Source organism: Azolla caroliniana, unplaced genomic scaffold (genome assembly GCF_043228905.1).
Source record: "Azolla caroliniana isolate FFs.n. ecotype wild unplaced genomic scaffold, voAzoCaro1.0.p SCAF_1, whole genome shotgun sequence".
In the NCBI taxonomy this organism is placed as follows: Eukaryota; Viridiplantae; Streptophyta; class Polypodiopsida; order Salviniales; family Salviniaceae; genus Azolla; species Azolla caroliniana.
In genome coordinates this window covers 33,982,749-34,002,854 of record NW_028230436.1, presented here as the reverse complement: position 1 = coordinate 34,002,854, position 20,106 = coordinate 33,982,749, and the positions used below count along the sequence as shown (strand labels likewise).

Genomic DNA, 20,106 nt, shown 5'->3' with positions numbered 1-20,106 from the left:
AGGGGGCTAAATGGCATGTGTGACAACCATAACAAAATCACATTGGGTTCCGCTTTGCTATCTTTTTCAATAACACCTTGGTGTGTATAGTCCCATGTTGAGCAATTACCTAAGTTTCAAGACACCTGGAAGCAATAATGCCCAATTTGGGCTGAGGTGGAATCCAAAGCTTTCATTTGTTTGGTCTATTAGACAACATGAAATACATAGTTGGGGAAGGGATAGTGGATGCAAAAGCTAAAATGCACCGTCACTATTAATTATGAATGCTCTGGATTTGGAATACTAATGGCCTCCAGACACCCAAATGGTTGAATTCAAAAATAGAGGAAAATGAGGCAATTATGGTGCTAAATTCTAACTATATTTGGGATTGTTTATGGTTCATTCCTCTAGATGTGGTACATTGGGCCACCTTATGCACCTTCACAAAAAGCCCGTGGATAACCAAACAATTAAGGTATGAAAATCCGCACTATACCTTTCAAATTCCACGATATAGATCATCCACACGGAATCGATTGGATCACACACATTATGCAAGTGTGACGAGTGTATTCATCATTCAACTATTTTCGGCCGTCTTCGAATGCACACAATTTGGTAGTGGATGGGTTTCGAACTTTAGTAGGAAGGCAACTCCATGGATGGAAAAATCTTCCTTTTCTTGGAGATAATACTTTATGCCATGGTATAGAACAATTGGTAGAAGGCAGTGTACAGAACAAAGATTGAGGAGGATGCCATGCACCAATTTGGTAGTGTTTGATTACCTTAGGTAATTGAGGTTATTGTGTTTATGCAATATTCTGTTGGGCGATTTTTCTTTTTGTTGTCTTTCATTCTGCTCAAAATCACACATACATAATCCGTCCATGAATGTTTTGCAGGAACTCTTTCCCTCCCACCTCCTTTACGTTCTCATTCTTTATTTCTTTCTTTCTGTCTTCTCCAAATGGATTTGCTGCAACTCCAACCAGCCATGGCTCTCTCCTCTCCGAACTTCAACAAAGATGAAGGTGGGGCTATTGAAGGTCCTACTACCAGATTTCATAACCATAAAATCTAAACTTTATTCTCTCCTCATCATGTCTCTCTCTCTCTGTTTTTACTCTATTTCTCGCAGGTTTGATGCTTTGCTCTGTTTCCGGCTATGGAGTTCCTATGGGTGGTGTGCACAGCTCTAATCAGGTTCGTCAGTTTATCTCTCTTTCGGTGTATATGGTACATATGACTAGGAAGTTAGTTTCCTTCAGTGTTGAATCTATTTTCCATCGGTAAAAGAGCAAATTGTCGCGTGTTTTTGGTTCCATGGAAATATACAATTATTGTTGTCAGTTCATGCTGTATGCAGCTGAATTTGGTTCATGGAAGTAGACAAATATATCATTACATGGAGTTCATAGAACTAGATAATTGTATTTGCCACCCATTTTTTATTTGGAACTAAATCTGAAAAACAGAGAATCAAAATTTTCAAAGATGCTTTATAGGTGCTGGACATATCATTCCCGGTGTTTCAATTTAAAATACATTGAATGTAAAGGAAGTTTTAAATATGCTTTCTTTCCCTTTCATTAACATCAGGGATTGTGTACCCCATCCTTGTTGAAAAGAGTTGGTTTGATACAAGGTTGACTGTCTGTAGGATGTCCCATCTTCGAACCTAATTGGTAGTAAAGCAATTGAGCCTTGGACATACTATTCTTCCCCATGTGAGAAAAGGCCTTCGTTGGATTCTCTGTGTTCTCTTACGGCCTATCATCTCTGCATTTGCAAGAGAAAGGGCATTGTTGATGTGTGCAACCTGTTCTATTTGTGACCATACGACCATATGCATTGAGTTCCATTTTTGGAACTGGATCAAAAGCCCATCAAGTTGGCCTTTAATATATCACTCTCATTCATACGAAAAAAACAGGTTTGGTTGATACATGCAACCATATTGTATTTGAATTTCTCTATCGCGTTCCATTTTTTGGAACTAGATTTGTTCGTGACATAGCATTCCCACCCACACAAGAAAAAGGTGTAGGTTGAATGTCCTATTCATTGGCCTTGTGTATGTTATTCCCTTCCATTGGGAGAAAATGGCTAGGTATATGGGAACATCTCTTCATTGGCCTTGGGAATATCATTAATTATCCACGTAAAACAGGCAGGATTCCAATGAAAGCTCATCACCACACTTTGTCAATAAGCATATACAACAAATGTCTTGTTTAGTCCCCTTTGACAATTTTACAGAGGTATTAAGCAGCTCAATGTGAGCAGCTATTTGATTATAAGGACACACTTTTGATGCAAGGCATTAAAAACAATTTCTACATTTTGTTTTGTACATTTCATTGATTTGTTTGCTTTTTTCAAAGGTTGAGCACTACGTAAAACACCAAAAGTTGGTTTGATTATCCCCTCTCAAAAAAGCATTCTATCTGCATTTTAGTAAGAACGTCTTGATGGATTTTGCAGAAGGGTTTTCTGCATTCTGAAAATGGGAACGATATTGTCAAATTATTTATCGATTATTGCCCTCTCTTGATGCAAGCTGATGCCATAGAATCTGGAGGTCTTATGAAATACGAATGCAAACAGGAAAAAGATTTGAATGGTAAAGACCTATCTGTTATCATATGATGGTCTTATTTGATTTCTTCTCATTGTAAATATAATTGTGTGGGGTTTGACGTGTAGAAGATGAATCAGTGAATTGATTCACAGCAATGATTGCAACTGCCTATTTCCACAGGACATACCCATTTGGATATATGATGTCCTGATCATACTACATGAGAACACATCTTGATTCGTATGCTATCACTTACGCAATTAAAGATACGATGACATGCGTATTATTCCAGACAGCTGTGATTGGTTACTGAAATATAATTTTCACTATATATTATGGACTTGAGATGGTGCAACTGGTAACATGGAAAAATTTAATACTCTCTTGGCAGAGTTTCTTAGTCACATGCTAAAGCAAAACACTGATGGAGACCTTAATTTCTGGAATACCACTAATGATTGCCAATAATAGGTATAGTTGTGTAAGAGAAATAAAAAACTGAGTTTCTTCAGTTTCCTCTAGCAGTTTTTAATTTGTGAAGAGTACATCTTTTGAAGTGTTTGTGAAATTTATACATATCGACATGAAAGTAAGTTTCTGGTATATTCCACAATCTCAGATTTTGAAACGCACATGACCCAAAAGGTTATATTCACGTATAGTATTTATAAATTTGAAGTCACCATGTACTAGGGATTCATAGAAAACAATCTTTTTGTTGAATTCTGTAACAAGCAACCCAGATAGGTAGGTACAAGAGTAGTGGACACAAGCAATAGACATGAAAAGAAGAAAGTATCATTCTGAAATATAGAAAATATAGTCTCTAGCTTTTTGCATTAAAACAAAAGCAGCCACTTTTTCTTCTTCTTGTGGATATGAAAGAGCCAATTGCAATTATTTGGGAATGGCCAGCAAATTAAGGTTGTGATAACTAATCGCACATTCAAGTGTCCTGACCACCAGGTAGCTCCTTGACTTGGCCAAGGATATGGATGTGCAATCATTATGGTGCCAGAATCTTCTCATGTATTTGATTAAATCTTCTTCTTGGTAGAATTTATTGGTTTACAAGTGGGTTATTGGACACCTATTGAGAGAGAAATAAATGAGAGGCCATTACTCTGAAGTTCATCCACTATGCATGGCAGACTCCTTGTTGGGTTCTCATCCAATCTTTTCTGGATTTTTGATGGAGTTTGATTACAAAGGATTCCGTTGGATATCCTACAAGTACCAAGGACGAAATCTATGATGAGGACTATGGGTCTTGATTGAGTGAAATACTCTTTCTATGGTTAGATATCCTCCAAGGTGAAGTTTCTGCATGTATCTTTTCTATTTTATCATCTTTAAAGTTTGACACGCTAAGAAGCCATTGCTATATCAGTATTCTAGATGCCCTATGGAGTTTGAATATGGGAAGATTCTGTGGATTCCCTACAAATACGGACGATAATATCCATGTTGAGTACAATGGAGCTTGATTGCAAGTAGAATTCTTCTTCTCTTGTTATGTATCTACTAGAGAGAAGGTTCCTAATGTATTTTTTATTTTAATATCCTTAAAGTTTGACATGCTATTCTTTTGGATTGGGATGATGTTGAGAGGCTATTTTATAGGTTTATCCCTGGTGTATGACAGTCTCCCTGTGAATAACAGATATCTGAGTGCTCTGTGATGTATGATCAGATTCCCTACAAGTTCCAAGGATAACCACCATGATCAGTACTACGAAGCTTGATTGCAATTTAGCAATAACATTCAGGAACATGTTTGTCTAATGTATTATATGTTTGAGAAAGTTCTCACATGGAACACACACTGATTTGCAGGTTACATGCATAATGAGCATGGTGCAGCTGCTCCAGAACGTTTTCCTACAATTTATGGTGATGATCTTGAAGAAAACAAGCTCACATTTATCCGTGTTTTGAAAACGTGCACAAGCACCAGAGCTTTAGAGCAGGGAAAGAAGACTCACAATTGCATAATTCAAAGCGGGCTTGAACATGATACAATCATTGCAAATGCTCTTATCCACATGTATATTAAGTGTGGGAGCCTGGATATGGCACATGCATTGTTTGAAAAGTTGTATAAAAGAAGTTTGGTTACGTGGAGCACCTTGGTTGCAGGATACACCCAGCATGGGTATGATATGGAGGTACTTGGAGTTTTTGAGAAGATGCAAAATGAGGGAATTGAACCGGATGCCACCTTTTTCACATCCCTTCTAAAAGCTTGTCTTAATCTGGGTGCATTAGTGCAAGGAAGGAAATTTCACAATCTCATTATTGAAAGGGGTTGTGAGGCTGATTTATACATTGCCAGCACACTGCTAGAAATTTATCTTGAATGTGGAGAGCTCCAAGATGCCTATGCCATCTTTAGTCAAGCTCCACATAGAGATGTAGTGATGTGGAATATTTTTATTTCTGGTTGTGCATTATGGGGGTACAGTACAGATGCATTGAATCTTTTTGAACAAATGCAAATGGAATGCCCAAAGTTAGATCTGTCATCATTCATGTGTATCCTTAAAGCATGTTCTGGGAACCTTAGTTTGGGGAAAGCTATGGATATGCATACCCATGTAATTGATTGTGGTTTTGAGCTAGATATGTCTGTTGGTTGCTCCCTAATTGATATGTATGTGAAATGTGGAAGCCTTGAAAGTGCACAAGTGATGTTCAACAAATCCCCATGTTGGGATGTTGCGATGTGGAGTGCATTGATATCGGGCTATGCACAACTTGGTCATGGTAAGAAAGCTTTTGAGCTTCTCGATGAAATGCGTCAGGCAAAATTTGAACCCAATCAAGTGACATACCTCAGCATTTTAAAAGGATGCTCCTTATCTACAGCCTTACAACAAGGCAGACTAGTTCATGGTCAGATAATGAGAAGTGGAATTGAACTGGATAACAGTATCGGTAATGCACTTGTTGACATGTATTCAAAGTGTGGTAGCCTCTCCGAAGCTGATTCTGTGTTTAACAGATTACCACACCGAGACATTGTCTGTTGGACTGCATTGATTGGAGGCTATGCAGATTTTGGGAAAGCGCAGGAAGCTGTGGACATTTTCCACAGAATGCAGCAAGTAGGGATCAATCCCAACTCAAGCACGTATCTCTCCATTTTGAAAGCATGTTGTGACCCAGCAAATCTCTCGAATTTGCACCTCATTCATTGCTATATATTAAGAGATGGGCTTGAATCTGACACTTTTATTGGCAATGCACTTATTGATATGTATCCCAAATGTGGTAGCCTTGATGATTCATTCATCCTTTTTTCCAGATTATCAAAGAAAGATGCTACAACATGGAGCGTGCTTATAGGATGGCATGCTAGAAATGATTTGGGTCAGGAGGCTCTGACCTTATTCCAACAGATGCAGCAGGAGAGTATTGAACCCGAACCTTCCACTTTTATCTTTCTACTAAAAGCTTGTTCCACTACAATGGCGTTAGAATACGGGAGAGACATACATGTGTACATACTTGAAAGAGGATGGGAATCAAATCGTTTTGTGGGTTGCGCTCTTATAGATATGTATGCGAAGTCTGGGAGCCTTTCCGATGCAAGCATGGTGTTCAGACGAACACCAAACCATGATAATGTAATGTGGAGCAGCATGATAGCCGGATATGCTCAGGACAACAACTATGATTGCGCATTGAAGTATTTCGATGAAATGCTCAAGGAAGGGTGTACTCCGGATGGAGTAACATTTCTGTGCGTTCTTTCAGCATGTGTTCATGCTGGGTTGCTGAAGGAAGGTGTCTTCCATCTGAAATCAATGGTAGCAGACCATGGTATTGCACCCACTATAGAACATTTTAATACACTTAATGACCTTCTTAGTAATTGTGGGTACTGGAATGAAGCAGAGGATTTGCTTGAAAGCATGCACTTAGGGCCTAACATAATAGGATGGACATCATTACTTAGCTCATGTCGGAGCCATTGTTTTCGTTTGGATATAGCAAGACGGTGTTATGATCGCATTTTGTGTTTGGACCCGGGAAATGCTGCAGCGCATGTACTCATGTCAACTCTGTATGCAGAAGCTGGTATGGTGGATGCAGCCAAAGAGGTTGAAAATTTGAGGAAAGCACGGAACCTAAGGAAAAAACTGGCAAAGGCGTCTATTGAAATTAATAAACAGGTTCATGTCTTTACTGTTGGTGACTGGAGTCATCCTAGCAATTATGGGGTTCTCGCAAAAGTAAAGTCTTTGGATATGCAAGCAAGAGAGGAAGGGTATAGCCCAAATCTAGATGTAATTTTGCATCCAACATCAGAACAAGCAAAGGAGGATGCTTTATGTGGGCATTGCGAAAGATTAGCCATAGCTTTTGGGCTTCTTCATTGTCCTCAGGGTTCAAGTATAAGGATTGCAAAGAACCTTAGAGTGTGCAGAAACTGCCATATGAGTACGAGCATCACATCAAAAGTTGAAAGGAGAGAGATCATAATCACGGATTCATATTGTGTCCACCGTTTCCGAGATGGCGAGTGTTCATGTACAATCATAAATAAACAAACATTTGTGCATAATACCTCTTCAAACCGATGAAGGAAGAATGAGGACGGTTTTGCTAAAGGAACTTTAAAAAGTCAGACTATAAAATAGAAGTTGGTGAGAAGGAATTTCAGTAATCTATATATCCCAGCTGAAAGGATATTTGGCTATCAGAAGCACAGAAGAGTCATCATTCCCTTTGATCCATAAAGCTTCATGTTTCAGAAACTTTGCCAAAATTATGGCAAAAGCTTATATGGTCATTTTCCATATACATAATTAGTTATGTGATTTGCAAGATTGTTAGGAGAACTAGAACACAGATCAGACTTGCTTGACAATGTTTTTTGCAAGGACCTGTCCTCAGTGCTCTTGAGCTCTGCATATACTGAAGAGGAGCTTGTTCAGTAAAGTTGGGCGTTCAACCCTTCATTCCACAAGGTCATCTGGTGGATTAGTGAGATTTTAGCCATGGTGCATGGTTAAGTAAAACGTTGCTAACCCCTAGGGTTTTATCCCTATACGAGAAGAGGGTTTGGGTTTTGCAAGAACAGGTCTCCAGTGATCTTGAAGTCTGCATATACTGAAGATGGAGCTTGGTCAGTAAGGTTGGAGGATTTGCTTCCCGATGCCATCTTCTCAAAGTTTAAGTCTCAGAAAATGTCAATGCCCTCTAGTTTCCCCATCCAGAACTAGTGCTTCCTGCACTTTTAAGTTAAAAATAAAACCAACTTCCTAAATCCATATTTCAAGCAATGATTTCATTGGTAAAAACAACTAACAGATCTCTAAGAGAGAGAGAGAGAGAGAGAGAGAGAAGCAATCCATATAATCCGATGCACTACATTTGTTAAAAATAAATATTAAGAAAACATTGAGAAAAGTTTATAGTTTTTTTCCCACACAACACAATGTGTTGTCAGCTCTAATCATAACCATTAATCAAACTATTAACATGGCCTCATTGAGGCAAATTGCGTATTTCTAAAATAATGCATTATATACATCTACACATTGATTAATTCTGCTCTCTTTATATATTATACATATAGTTGACCCTCGTTGCAAATATATATATATATATATATGTAGTTGACTTTCACCTTGCACATGCATTCCAAAACTTGACTTTGTGAAATGCCAACCTATAATAACCTGCAAATGATTTGAAACCTAGGAAAGTTTGAGTTTTATTGTACATTCCATTTGCGTACACCTCTATGAAGAAGTAAAGGATTTTCGTTTTTGTGAAGAAGAGCTGAAAATTGGTGGAAGGTTGGAATGAAAGATGAAAGAGATGGAACAAATCAACAAATGATGGAGATCATTGCATAGTAGAGGATGAGAAAATAAGGTGCATATATATATATCCATAGTCAAAGCAATAAAAAAGAGAAACGGAAATAGAAAAGTTCTAAATTTCATCAAGAAAAAATAACTACACTAAATGGCAGTTCCTTTGGACATTATCCTTTGAGCAACAATAGGTTTCATGACAAAGTACAATACTCCAAATCTTCATAAAATTTATAGAATACCCCAATTGTAGATTCAAATTTATGAAACACCTCTTGATATACCCTAGGGCTTACACACACTCTCGTTCTCTCTATAATTCTCAAAAGAAACTTTAGAGAGTGTGAGAAAATGTGTGTGTGTGTGTGTATAGAGAGAGAGAGAGAGAGAGAGAGAGAGAGAGAGAGAGAAGAAGAAGAAGAATCGAGGTGTTTTGAGAATCTAAAAGAGTACAGGACATATTGGGAATTATGAGGCGTACTGCGATATAAATTTCTCTATGCGTTATGTCTCTATGTATGTAGCCATTGTATATTCTCATGGTTAGAACTTAGCCCCATTGATTTCATAGAAAGCTTTGTTGATTATGTTTATTGTATGGACAAAAAATGAGAATAGATTTTTGACAAAATGTATTGTCTTCGGTTGTAGAGGGAATTTATTGTGTTTTTACATTCATGAGATTCACATCCCAAGATCAACCTTTCCTTGTTTAGATAAGTGTATGTACCAAAATTCAACTGCCTAAAGACCCGAGTTTGAAAGTTTGGTATCATACAACCAACATTTGAAGAGATTAGGTGGATGGTAGTGTTAGATGGTCTTAATATATTGGTTAATATTTAAAAGTAAAATATCACAATTGAGAGGGTTTAGGATATAGTAATTGTAACTGGGCTTATTCATTTGTGTATGAAATGTATGCACCTTGTTGGCGTTTTCATCACGAATTTATTAGTTTGTTCCATTATGTTTCATTTCATGATTGCAAGTGGATACAACAAACTGCAAATGGCCTTATTATCCCTATGCGTAGATACACAACACTATACTATGGTAGAATGCTTCTTTTTTGAAAAGTTGCACAAATGCCCTTGTTATCCCCCCCCCCTTTGAGACACCCACACTAAAAAGTTATTGTAAAACCTACAACCGATGATTTTTCTTATAAAAAAAAGTGTACACCTATTTCAATATTCTTACATTGTGGCACCCAAACAAAAATTCATCGTTAACTTATTCATCGTTCTTCCACTCATATATTGTAATCATGCCAAGTCCACATGATGTGGTCGCGCACATTGTCTTTCTCCTGAACACTGCCATACAAACATGGCTCTCACATTCGGCATTGCATATAAAGAGGAGCACTAACCTTGAACATATTTGAGAATTATTCATCGTACTCGAAACACTTTTGGTAGAAAATATGAGTAGTGAAAACATCCGGCCCAACACTCTACCTCATGATAGATCCTAGATCAACACTAGCTCCTGATGAGTACAAAAGGGGCTCACAATGCAATTCTAAACCAAATGTTTTTCTTTTCACGTTATTAGTAAAGACACACACGTACATGAATACAAATCTTTATGGGCAGGCATTGGGATTTGGTACAAGAGAAGAAGAAGAAGACGATGATGACGATAATTTACGGTCATGGGAGAGGAAGAAAGAAACATGGGAGAGGAAGAAAGAAACATGAGCGATAGGACGTCCCACCGAGTGACAAATACTTTACAATTCACACATATTGGGACTTGCTTTAGAAACACTTTCTTCACATGATTATACATCCTAAAGGGAACAACAACACACTTCACACATCTTATTTTCCATCACTTTGGCAAGAGATGATGATGATGATGACACTTTACATAAAATTCTTGTTTGGATTTGACTATTTGTCTTCTTTCTTTTTCTCCTTTTACATGAAGGATATGTGATCCTTTGATCCTTAATTTTTGTTTTTGGTTTTGTTTTTTTAACATTGAGTTGGATTCTCCTGCACAAAAAATTCAAGACCTACACAACTGGTGTAGCTCCTTGGAATGATGGTGCTGCATAGAATTTAAATGGACTAGTCTTGGTTGTGCTGGATGTGGTGGTTGTGGTTGTCGTCCTCGTCCTCGTCCTTGTCATCGTCCTTGTCCTTGTCCTTGTCCTTGTCCTTGGGGTGCAATGATCACTACCATGATCACTACCACAATCCAGGCATGCCATTTCGGAGTGGAAGCCGAGATGTATGCCGGACGATCGGCTTTGTTCGATCGAGTAGAAGCAATGCGGGTCTGTGAAGATTTGTGCATTAGATGAGGAGGGGCAATAGCTGTCGATTGTCGTGGGGAGGCCGTGGCATGCCGTTCCGAGCGCGGCCCGGAGGTGGAGCACATGTGTGAGGGCCGTGTCCCGCTCGATCCGAGCATGGAACAGTCGGAGCTCCATCATGTCGAGCCTCGCAGCCGTCTCGAGGCTCAGCTCCCCACCGTCTTGTAAACAAGGCCGGCCATGGCCGAATCGAAGGAGGGGTAGACATTCCTCAGCCTGTGCTTCTTTGTGCTGCTGCTGCTGCTTCTGGTCTGAATAAAAATATAGCTCATTGCCATTCTTCCCCAACTCCAACCATCCATTGCAACTCTGGCTATCCTTAACTATCTTCCCTAAGTGCGTTAGAGGTGGAGAAAACTCATTAGTATCTGCTTCATCTTTCTCTCTTTCTTCTTCTTCTTGATGGCTATGAATACAATTGGGGGGGATCTTCATTGTTTGGGATCCATTGCTGGGTTCTTGCTTGCTTGCTTCCTCTTTGATAAGCTGAAACAGAGTCTTATTGTAGCGACTCATCTCTCTCTCACACACACCACACACACACACACACACACAAAGTGGCTTAACTAACTAACTTTGGCTTTTGCTTCTGATTCTTCTTATTCTTCTTCTTCTTAAGGAGAAGCATTGCACATAAAGGAAGGTCCTTTCCCTTCCATTCTCTCTCTCTCTCTCTCTCTCTCTCTCTCTCTCTCTCTCTCTACTTTTCAACTCTTACCTTTCAATTCCTATTTTGTGTCTTGAAAGGCATGAATTGCGCCTTACTCCATATATATTTCTCCCTTCTAATTCCACTCCACTCCAACAAACCTTCGCCTTTTGCCGATCCAATGGAGCATTTTCGTCCATACCTCCGCAAACAAGATCGACAACTCTAAATTGGCATATATGGCAACATAACCAACACCACACACCCACACACACATGTGTATATGTGGTGGTTCTATCTATTCATTTCTAGAGTCATCTTTTCATGTATATACCTATGGGTTTATTACCATGTTGTAAATTTAGTGAGCCCATGAAAGGACGTGTTCAGACAAGGGATGGCTACATAAATCTACAATGCTCTCTCTACATTCTTCTTTGGGGCAGGGCCCATCGAGAGCCAAATTAGCTACTATTTTGTGTACTAGTTAGAAACACATGGGCTCCATCAATAGCAACGGTTTCCTCTCGGGTGTACCAATTCACTAGTCGGGGTCCATTGAGAGAGAGCTTTATAAAAAGATAATGCCTAGGATGACGATCAATTGCTTCTGAATAACAGGACTATGAGTACACTATCACACCTTTCCTAGCGAAATCTTCTCAAAATAAGATTAGTGGATTTTGTAGCTTAGCTTTTTTGCCAATATGTCTTTACTTTAACACTTTTTTTGCCCATTGTCTTTGTTGCCTATTATTTTCTCACCTTACAAAGAGAAAAGTTAAAAAGAAAGAAGGTGTCCATTATCTTGTTGCTTTCCTTCCTTTTTGTGTGGGATGATAGCTTAAAGAATGGATTGGAACATAAGTCGAGTTATGGTACATCGTATCAAGTGCAAGCCACAACAACATAATGTATCATTCTCCATTTTTTCTCATCCCTCAATGTTCAGGGACCAAGAATAGCCACAATACTCAAACGTGCAAAACTTATTGGAATTTCATAAATGTTTACAATTGTAACAATCATTTACCTTTGCTTTTACGCTTTTGTGCCATTTTTGCATGAGGCTACACGAAGCCTCGTAAACATTTTGTTGCTTTTCCACATTGCAAATCATTACAAGCCTTTGATGAAGGTAAGGGAGAATGATTTTTGACATATTTGGTCCTCGCCACAAAATTTTAAGAGGTGACAAAGCTTCTGATGCTTATCTTGAATTATGTACATGCACGTGCAGGTGCTCGCACACACACACACACATGCACAATCTTGATAGATTTTATACATGTTTTTTTCTAATTTACTCAATGTGGTGATCAGGTTTATGGTAACTCGTGCTTTCTCTCTCTTATGTTGAACAATATGCCTAAAAGTTGAAGCATGTTTTTGATGCACATATGTGAATCCCTAGTAAAGAAAAAGTGATTGGTTGCTTATGAAATACAATATGCAACATCCAGTATTCCCATATTTATCTTTATGAATCAGCATTGTTGCAAATCCTTTCCATAGGAATTTCTCAAAAATTGAAAGTGCTATATTCAATTTTCATATCTTTTTTTATATTTTACACCCCGCGCACTAAGTTTACTTTTTAGTTCTATAGTCTCAATAGTAATAATGGACATTATATAAACATATAATAGGATCGAATGTGGACATCATAGGTGGTTTCGTAGATAGCTTATATATTGTTGTATCTTGCTTTCGTTCATACTTTGGAACCTATGATGAATCTTGTAAACCAATAGTAATGCATTAGGATGTGATGGTAATGTCAAATAATTTCTCTACTAAGCTAAGTGTATTTTGTTTTCATCTTGAACAATCTTATTTTTCTTCCAACTTTTCTTCCAATTCATATTTTCACTTATTTTACGCACTCCTAGCCTTTCTTAACAAGCTAATTATTGGGAACAATATTTAAGGATGATAATTTAAATCACATAATGCATATCCTAATGCACATGCTCATAAAGATAAGATATTTCCTATGGGAGGACACCTAATCCTAAAGGTAGTTTAGAGAGTTAATAAAAGGTTGTGTTGTAAGAAATTCAAATTAGGGCCCATGAGTCCCACGGGGGAAGTTGGCCCAAGAACCTCTTGGATGTGCCATGTGTCATGCATAGGACCCATAGCTATTGAAGGAGTAAGTTAAAGCTTACGCAAAGGAGGAATGATTGCACTTTCACAGTAACACTCAATGTAGAAGCACTTGGAGTTAACTTTCAAGAAATGATTCCAATATAAAGTACCATAGCTACAATGGGATAACTTTTCACCATATTTCAAGGTTTTCTTACAAATACAGTGTGGGCTTTAACTTCTTCAAAGAATTCTTTATCTACCAATTAAGTTGATAACTGCCTGCCTGAAGGAGAGGATGTGCAAAATAGGCACCCACGGTCAAGAAAAAGATGGTGAAGTAAGGCAACCTCAAAAACTCCTTATAGTAGTCCTTTGGCAATTGTTGCCGGCCATCTAAGATAGCCGCAAAAGGTACAATGCTCGTCCGTGCCTTAACGATATCAAAAGCATCACCATATCGAATACCAAGCCTTCGGTCACCATTCCACACTCCAAAAAGATGATGTGCTAGAAGGCCAAACGAGGCAGTCAACATGAAGGAATTCCCAATCCAGAGTGTGTGCGCAAGGCACCAGAGAAATTGACCCACCATCTGCATTTAAAAACCCAAGTCTTATTAAGACAATGTATGTTCAAATGATCGTTTCTTCATTTCACAGACTTCACTACCTATGTGAAGGCTTGGTAATTCACATTCTTTGAAGTCGAAATGTTTAGAATTTGAAATATTGAAGTTTGGGGTTTTAGGCTTTCAGGCTTCAGGCTTCAGAGTTTAGGTTTTAGATTTTGGGGTTTATATTTTGGCATTTACATTTTAGGGTTCAGTTTTAAGCCTTTACATTCTTCCGATAAGGCAATGCCAGTTGTAATTGCCCATAATTTCTTTGCGTAGGGTTGCTCTTCACTTGGTGTTTAGAATTTAGAGTTTAGGATTGCCATCCTTCAAATAAGGCAATTCTTAATCAAATGTTCACATATATTCTTGGTGGAGAGTTCTCCATTTCGGAGACCAAAACAATTTATGTTCACAAATTTATCCATACACTAGCATTTGGGATGAAGATTAAACGCTTAGAATTTGAAATATGAGAGTTTATGGTTTTCTTTACTTGCCTGAGGATGTCTTGTAATCCTCATGATACCGGTCTCATACATGTGCATCTTCGGCTTGTCCACGGCAGCTACCTCTAGCAAGTTGAATGTAGATGGATAGAGAAAGAAGAAAGAGATGAATGATGTGAACCATACAAATTCGTGCATGCCGGTTATGCCTTGCACTTGCCATAGCTGAACACCATCATACCTATGATCAATGAAATATACCTGTGAAGCAACTTCAGTACTGTTACAACAAAAGAAAGCTACAAAAAACATGAGCCTGTGAATTTTCTTCTGAATGCACATATGCTTGAGAAACAACTTGAATTTTTGTACAAATATGCATTTTTTATGGTATATACCACTGCCGAGACAGCAAGAGGCAAGGAAATGCCCGCAAAAAGAACTCGAAAAGCTCGTTCACCGATGAATTTCTCCCCAATGTCACGAAAACTAGCCAGGCCACTGTGGACAATGGCGAAGACTAAAAGAATCATCAACATTACAAACTGCAAAACAGAGTACCAGAACACTTAAAAAACTACAAAAATAGGAAAATGGCATACGATATAGTACAAATTAAGTCAAAGATTATCATTTTGAGTATCGTACATTTTGGGTTACGATATCACAAAAGGTTGTCATTTGGATTAGCCAAATCTTCCCATAATCACTAGTTTAAAAAGTTCAATTAATTAAATTAGATGCTTCTGTCCTCACACCACCCATAATTCCATGAATAATTATGATAACATAATCATACAGCATAGGGCACATGGAATCAACATTCTGAGGGTGGGGCAACCGAAAAGAGCTTTGCTACATGATCGAAACTCATGTGCAACACAATTTGCTCATTTTAGAAGTACGTGTTACAATTAAGCAAATGATCTCATGTGCAACACAATTTGATCATTTTAGAAGTAGCGTTACGATTAAGCAAATTATTTCACAAACACTATTCTGACATACCTCATGGTTATCGGATAACGATGATATTGCTTGAATGAAAGCATTCCCATAGCCAGTTCTTGGATCGATCCAAATAAAGTTTAAGATCGTCAGAACAACACCAAGAACAATAGTAAAATATATCCAGGAGGACAACTTCTGACTGCTGAGCTTAAAGACGGCAGCATCTTCACCAACTAAAGTGGACTCCTCAAGACATTGATCCACTCTACTAGACTCTTCCTTTTCATAACCACTCTCTGAAGCTTTAATGGGATTTGATATTACAGAATCAGATCTTTGCATATAATGCCTTATTTTGTACATGCCAAAACTGAGGCAAAGTTTTTCTTTTCTTAAGGATGGCATTTGCTTCCATAGAACCTGAATAATATATCCAAAAAATGTCATTTCCCTATGAATCCTGATTCCAACAATGAATGCCAAATTTCAAGGAAGTTTATATAGAGTTTTTTTTATGAATGTTTGTTTATAGGACAATAAGATCCAAGGAATGTGATCCTTTTAAACAGCCTCACAATGTTACTACTGCTTCACAACATGTTGAGGACATGAAGTTTGCATACCTTGTCGCAGCCTAAGAAATCACCTACACCTATAAAAGGCTGAACTAATATTTTATCCATTTAACCCAAAAACAGACCTCTTGAACAATTATAATCATTAGCATGGATCTCTTCTATAAGATCATTAGCTTTAGAAGATCCTAATTGGAAGCCAAGTCAACAGGGTAGATATACAAAATAGAATGAAATGTGTGGACAGGATCATTGAATCAAAACCTTAGATAGAAATCAGATAATAATATGTTGTGCTCTTGCACATCACCACACAATTCGGTAAATATCATCATGGCCCACTTATGTAAAAGGCATGCCTTGTTCTAACCAACTATTTTACATTGAGGTAGTCTTTAAACTTAAGTCTTAAAACACTTCCAATCACTAAAATTTTAATGTACTGCATAAATGCAATATCAGCTATACCTATTAGCTGTGCAATACATTGGAAATGGAAAGCCAAGCTAAATGATGGGGTAAAGGAGATGTCCAATCAATCAAACACTTCCAACATCATCCAACCAGAATGCACACTGGGAAAAGATAATCAAGTTGAGCTTGACCATTAGTTCACTAAATTGCTCCAGACCTTGCAGTTTAAAGAAATGAATCAATTTCTCAATGTTCAATGACAACATTACATTCAAAACCAAGCATGTTATTCAAAACATAATCGAAATTTCTTCATTTTACATCTAATTACCCTTCATTGCATTACTTTTACAAGAGGTTTACCCTAGTTATTCAAGCGTTTTGCCTGTAACCCATAGATTGGAAGCTCAACTCCCGCCTTCACTCTTGGTCTTTCTGTAGCCAGCAAGCAATGCCGTACTAAGAGGGGAAAAAACTAGATACAGGAAGCATTCTCTGCTTGTCCGATTTCTCAGAGGCGCCACTGCCATCTAGGATAGCATTTATATAATCAAATGTAAACCAAGTTCAAACCACATAAACACCTTGCAAGGCTCTCTCATACCATGAAACAATAGGCAATGTGACGCCAAAAATGTCAACATTTTCATGGCAGTCATTTATAAAACTGCCATACATGCATGCCTCCTCCAAAACTTAATCCTAAACCCTTATAAGCATAATGAGTGAGCTCTAGTATGAATAATACGACACTCTACATACACCAAGTAATGTTACATTAGCATCAAAAAGGGGAGGAGATTATGTGGCCTATGAGATGTGAAAAAAGTCAACTTGGTTCCATATGACAGTTCTTATTTATATAAAACCACAGAGCTAGACATAATGACTGAGCTCTATCCTGAACTCTTGAGTAATACCACAATCCACATTGATAGATTCTATGAACACCTAGCAAAAGAAGTCAAAAGTAAATCACAATTTCCCTTCAAAAGTACATTTTTTATGTGCAAAAGCTAAGAGAAAGGCACAAAAAATGAGCTCTAATATATTAATACCAGCAACCAACAATGATTCACAAAGGAAACACTACAGTAACATCTAGTGAAGAGGCCAAAACTCTGGCATAAAGAAGACACCCCAAAGATTTCATATGTTATCTTTTAGTTAAGAAATCTATAGCACCCAAAAAGAAGTGTCATGATCTTATTTTATATGATAGCTTTTCTTTGCACAATGTGGAACTGAAACCCCCAGAATAAACTAGAGCTATGAAAAGGCACCTTGAAAGAAGTGACATAGAAAGTATTAATCGTGGCACTGATTATCAACTAGCATCAATGAGTGGTTACGAGGCATCATCAATCACCGGGTCTTTGCATCGCCTTGAGTATGTCATCCTCTCACCTAGGACCCAACATCTAGCCCTAAACCATATATCCCTTGAGCATAGCTGCCTCAGATGGCACCAGGGACTAAACGCTAAGCTAACACCGCATATTGAGCTAACCTAAAACAATCTAAAACCCAATCCTAAATGCTAATTTACCCTAACTTCATTGAGCATCAGGCGTAAGGATCAATCTGATGTAGGATTAGACCCTAAACTCTCATTACATGCACCTGGCCCTAGCCCTAAACCTTCAATGCACGCACCTAATCCTAATCGAAAAATCTCAATTCATGCACCCTAGCCCTAAAAGCCCAATGCATAGACTAAACCATAACCCTAAAGTATCAATACATGAACCCAGTCCTAACTCCTAACGCATCCTAAACGAACTTATCTATGCACAACAGAGAGAGAGAGAGAGAGAAAGAGAGATTCCTTTTGTACCTGGGGAGTGCGCATAGGAAAGCGGACGTGGCTGCGATGCGCAGAAGAAGACTTGGTGTGTCTGTTGAGGAAGGAATGCTGAAGCAACAGGGGAGAAGCCATGGCGTGCTCCGGGACGAGCCAAGAGAGAGGAAAATAATTTAGAATATTTATATATAGATATGTGTGTGTGTGTCTGTATATATATTAATATAATGTTAATAATAGAGAGAGGAAAAAGAAATCTGCATTATCTATTTAGAGACGATCGATCACAAGCGTGTGTGTGTGTGTGTGTGTGTGAGTTAGAGAGAGAGAGAGTGTGTGTGTGTGTGTGTGTGTGTGTGAGAGAGAGAGAGAGAAAGAGAGAGTGTGTGTGTATGTTGGGCTCACCCATCGATATGATCAACTGCTTGCTCTTGGTCTAGTTCCAATTGTAAATGGAAAATGATCTCCCCGATTCATCGATACCAAATGGACCATACGTCTGGCCGACCAATGCTCGTTGTAGTTCACCATGTGGTCACGATCGTTACTTGCGATGTAAATAGGTCTAATGTGAAGCCCCCCCCCCCCGAGCCCAAGTATTTATACATGACGAACTTAGGGCTCAATGAGTGAGCTTCACAAGAGCTTGTCCTTTTCGAAGGTGTTCGTATTGTATAGTGGGAGGAGAAAACTCTTGCACGTTGTACCTGGAGGATGGTCCTGTGGCATACTGACATGTTAAGAGTGCGATCATGCTAGTGTGGAATTTAACCTCCACGCAAAGATGAGTTCATCAAAGTGTGATGTCGATTCATACATGAATGTACATTTTGAATGGGGACGACAATAACTCGCTTGAAGATAGCACACGAGTTAACTTCCATACTTGTTACCAATTCCTTTTTAAACGAATGATCATCTGGATTTATCAAAGTTGAATGACCTGCATGAGCGTCTCCAAAGAGTACTTCTATACAAAATTGCGTTCGTTAGTTGGATCACAATGAAACAAATGATCATTTGGATGAATTGGAGTCGAATGGGCCAATAGTGTGCCTAGGTAAAATTGTGATCACGATTGGTCCATTGTTGTAAACATAAATAAACATGCACAAGGCGAATGGGCCGATAAAGAGCCTAAGTGAAATTATGACCATGATTGTTCTATTGTCATGAACACAAAGATATGAACATGTCATGGGTCAAAAGAGTGCCCTAAGGAATGTTTGAGTAAAAAATTGACCTAGCCTTCATTTGTAGAATGTTCACGAGTCACTACATTGCATCAATACAAAATGTGAAGCTTGGTAGTATTGAAAGTGGATCACAAACTAATGGATATGTGAATAGAAAATTTTTTTTCTTTTTTTTTCCAAAAAAGGCGCTACGTTCCCATTACTTAGGAGAGATTTTTACATAAAGACTATAAAAGGTCGCTTATATATAAATCCATCAATAGAAATAGAAATATATACCCATCAATGTAAGAGGAACAATAAAGGTTTCTTTTCGTTTTTATCATAAATAACAATAATTAGATTACTACTTACTTATCCAAATATCAATGAGCAACACATGTTTTTTACTTGTGGAGGTTGCAAGATGAAACCTCACATGCAATAGAAATAGAAATATATACCCATGAATGTAAGAGGAACAATAAAGGTTTCTTTTCATTTTTATCATAAATAACAATAATTAGATTACTACTTACTTATCCAAATATCAATGAGCAACACATGTTTTTTACTTGTGGAGGTTGCAAGATGAAACCTCACATGCCTCTACAACATTTTGGTTATATATATCATATTGTGCTTGCTTGCTT

General features: G+C 38.0%; 2 protein-coding genes across 4 annotated transcripts; one reads left to right on the top strand and one right to left on the bottom strand.

The window, feature by feature from the left end:
• The first annotated feature begins 872 nt into the window (after positions 1–872).
• LOC147869989 (pentatricopeptide repeat-containing protein At2g03880, mitochondrial-like) lies at positions 873–7,938 on the top strand. Of its 2 annotated transcripts, XM_087335590.1 has the most exons (4): positions 873–1,019; positions 1,127–1,191; positions 2,473–2,611; positions 4,406–7,938. In XM_087335590.1, the coding sequence occupies exons 1-4, from the start codon at positions 956–958 to the stop codon at positions 7,156–7,158; spliced, it is 3,021 nt and encodes a 1,006-aa protein (XP_087191716.1). In that variant the 5' UTR covers positions 873–955; the 3' UTR covers positions 7,159–7,938. The 2 variants fall into 2 exon arrangements, with proteins under 2 accessions (XP_087191716.1, XP_087191723.1); XM_087335597.1 differs by lacking the exons at positions 873–1,019; positions 1,127–1,191; positions 2,473–2,611 and adding an exon at positions 2,825–3,040.
• Positions 7,939–13,599: 5,661 nt separating this feature from the next.
• On the bottom strand, positions 13,600–18,448 carry LOC147869988 (15-cis-zeta-carotene isomerase, chloroplastic-like). 2 transcript variants are annotated; one of them, XM_087335580.1, is made up of 6 exons: positions 18,312–18,423; positions 16,529–16,691; positions 15,543–15,905; positions 14,933–15,079; positions 14,586–14,795; positions 13,600–14,064 (listed from the first exon to the last, which is right to left on the bottom strand). In XM_087335580.1, the coding sequence occupies exons 3-6, from the start codon at positions 15,888–15,890 to the stop codon at positions 13,729–13,731; spliced, it is 1,041 nt and encodes a 346-aa protein (XP_087191706.1). In that variant the 5' UTR covers positions 15,891–15,905; positions 16,529–16,691; positions 18,312–18,423; the 3' UTR covers positions 13,600–13,728. The 2 variants fall into 2 exon arrangements, with proteins under 2 accessions (XP_087191706.1, XP_087191704.1); XM_087335578.1 differs by lacking the exon at positions 16,529–16,691 and having other exon boundaries at positions 18,312–18,448.
• Positions 18,449–20,106: the final 1,658 nt, after the last annotated feature.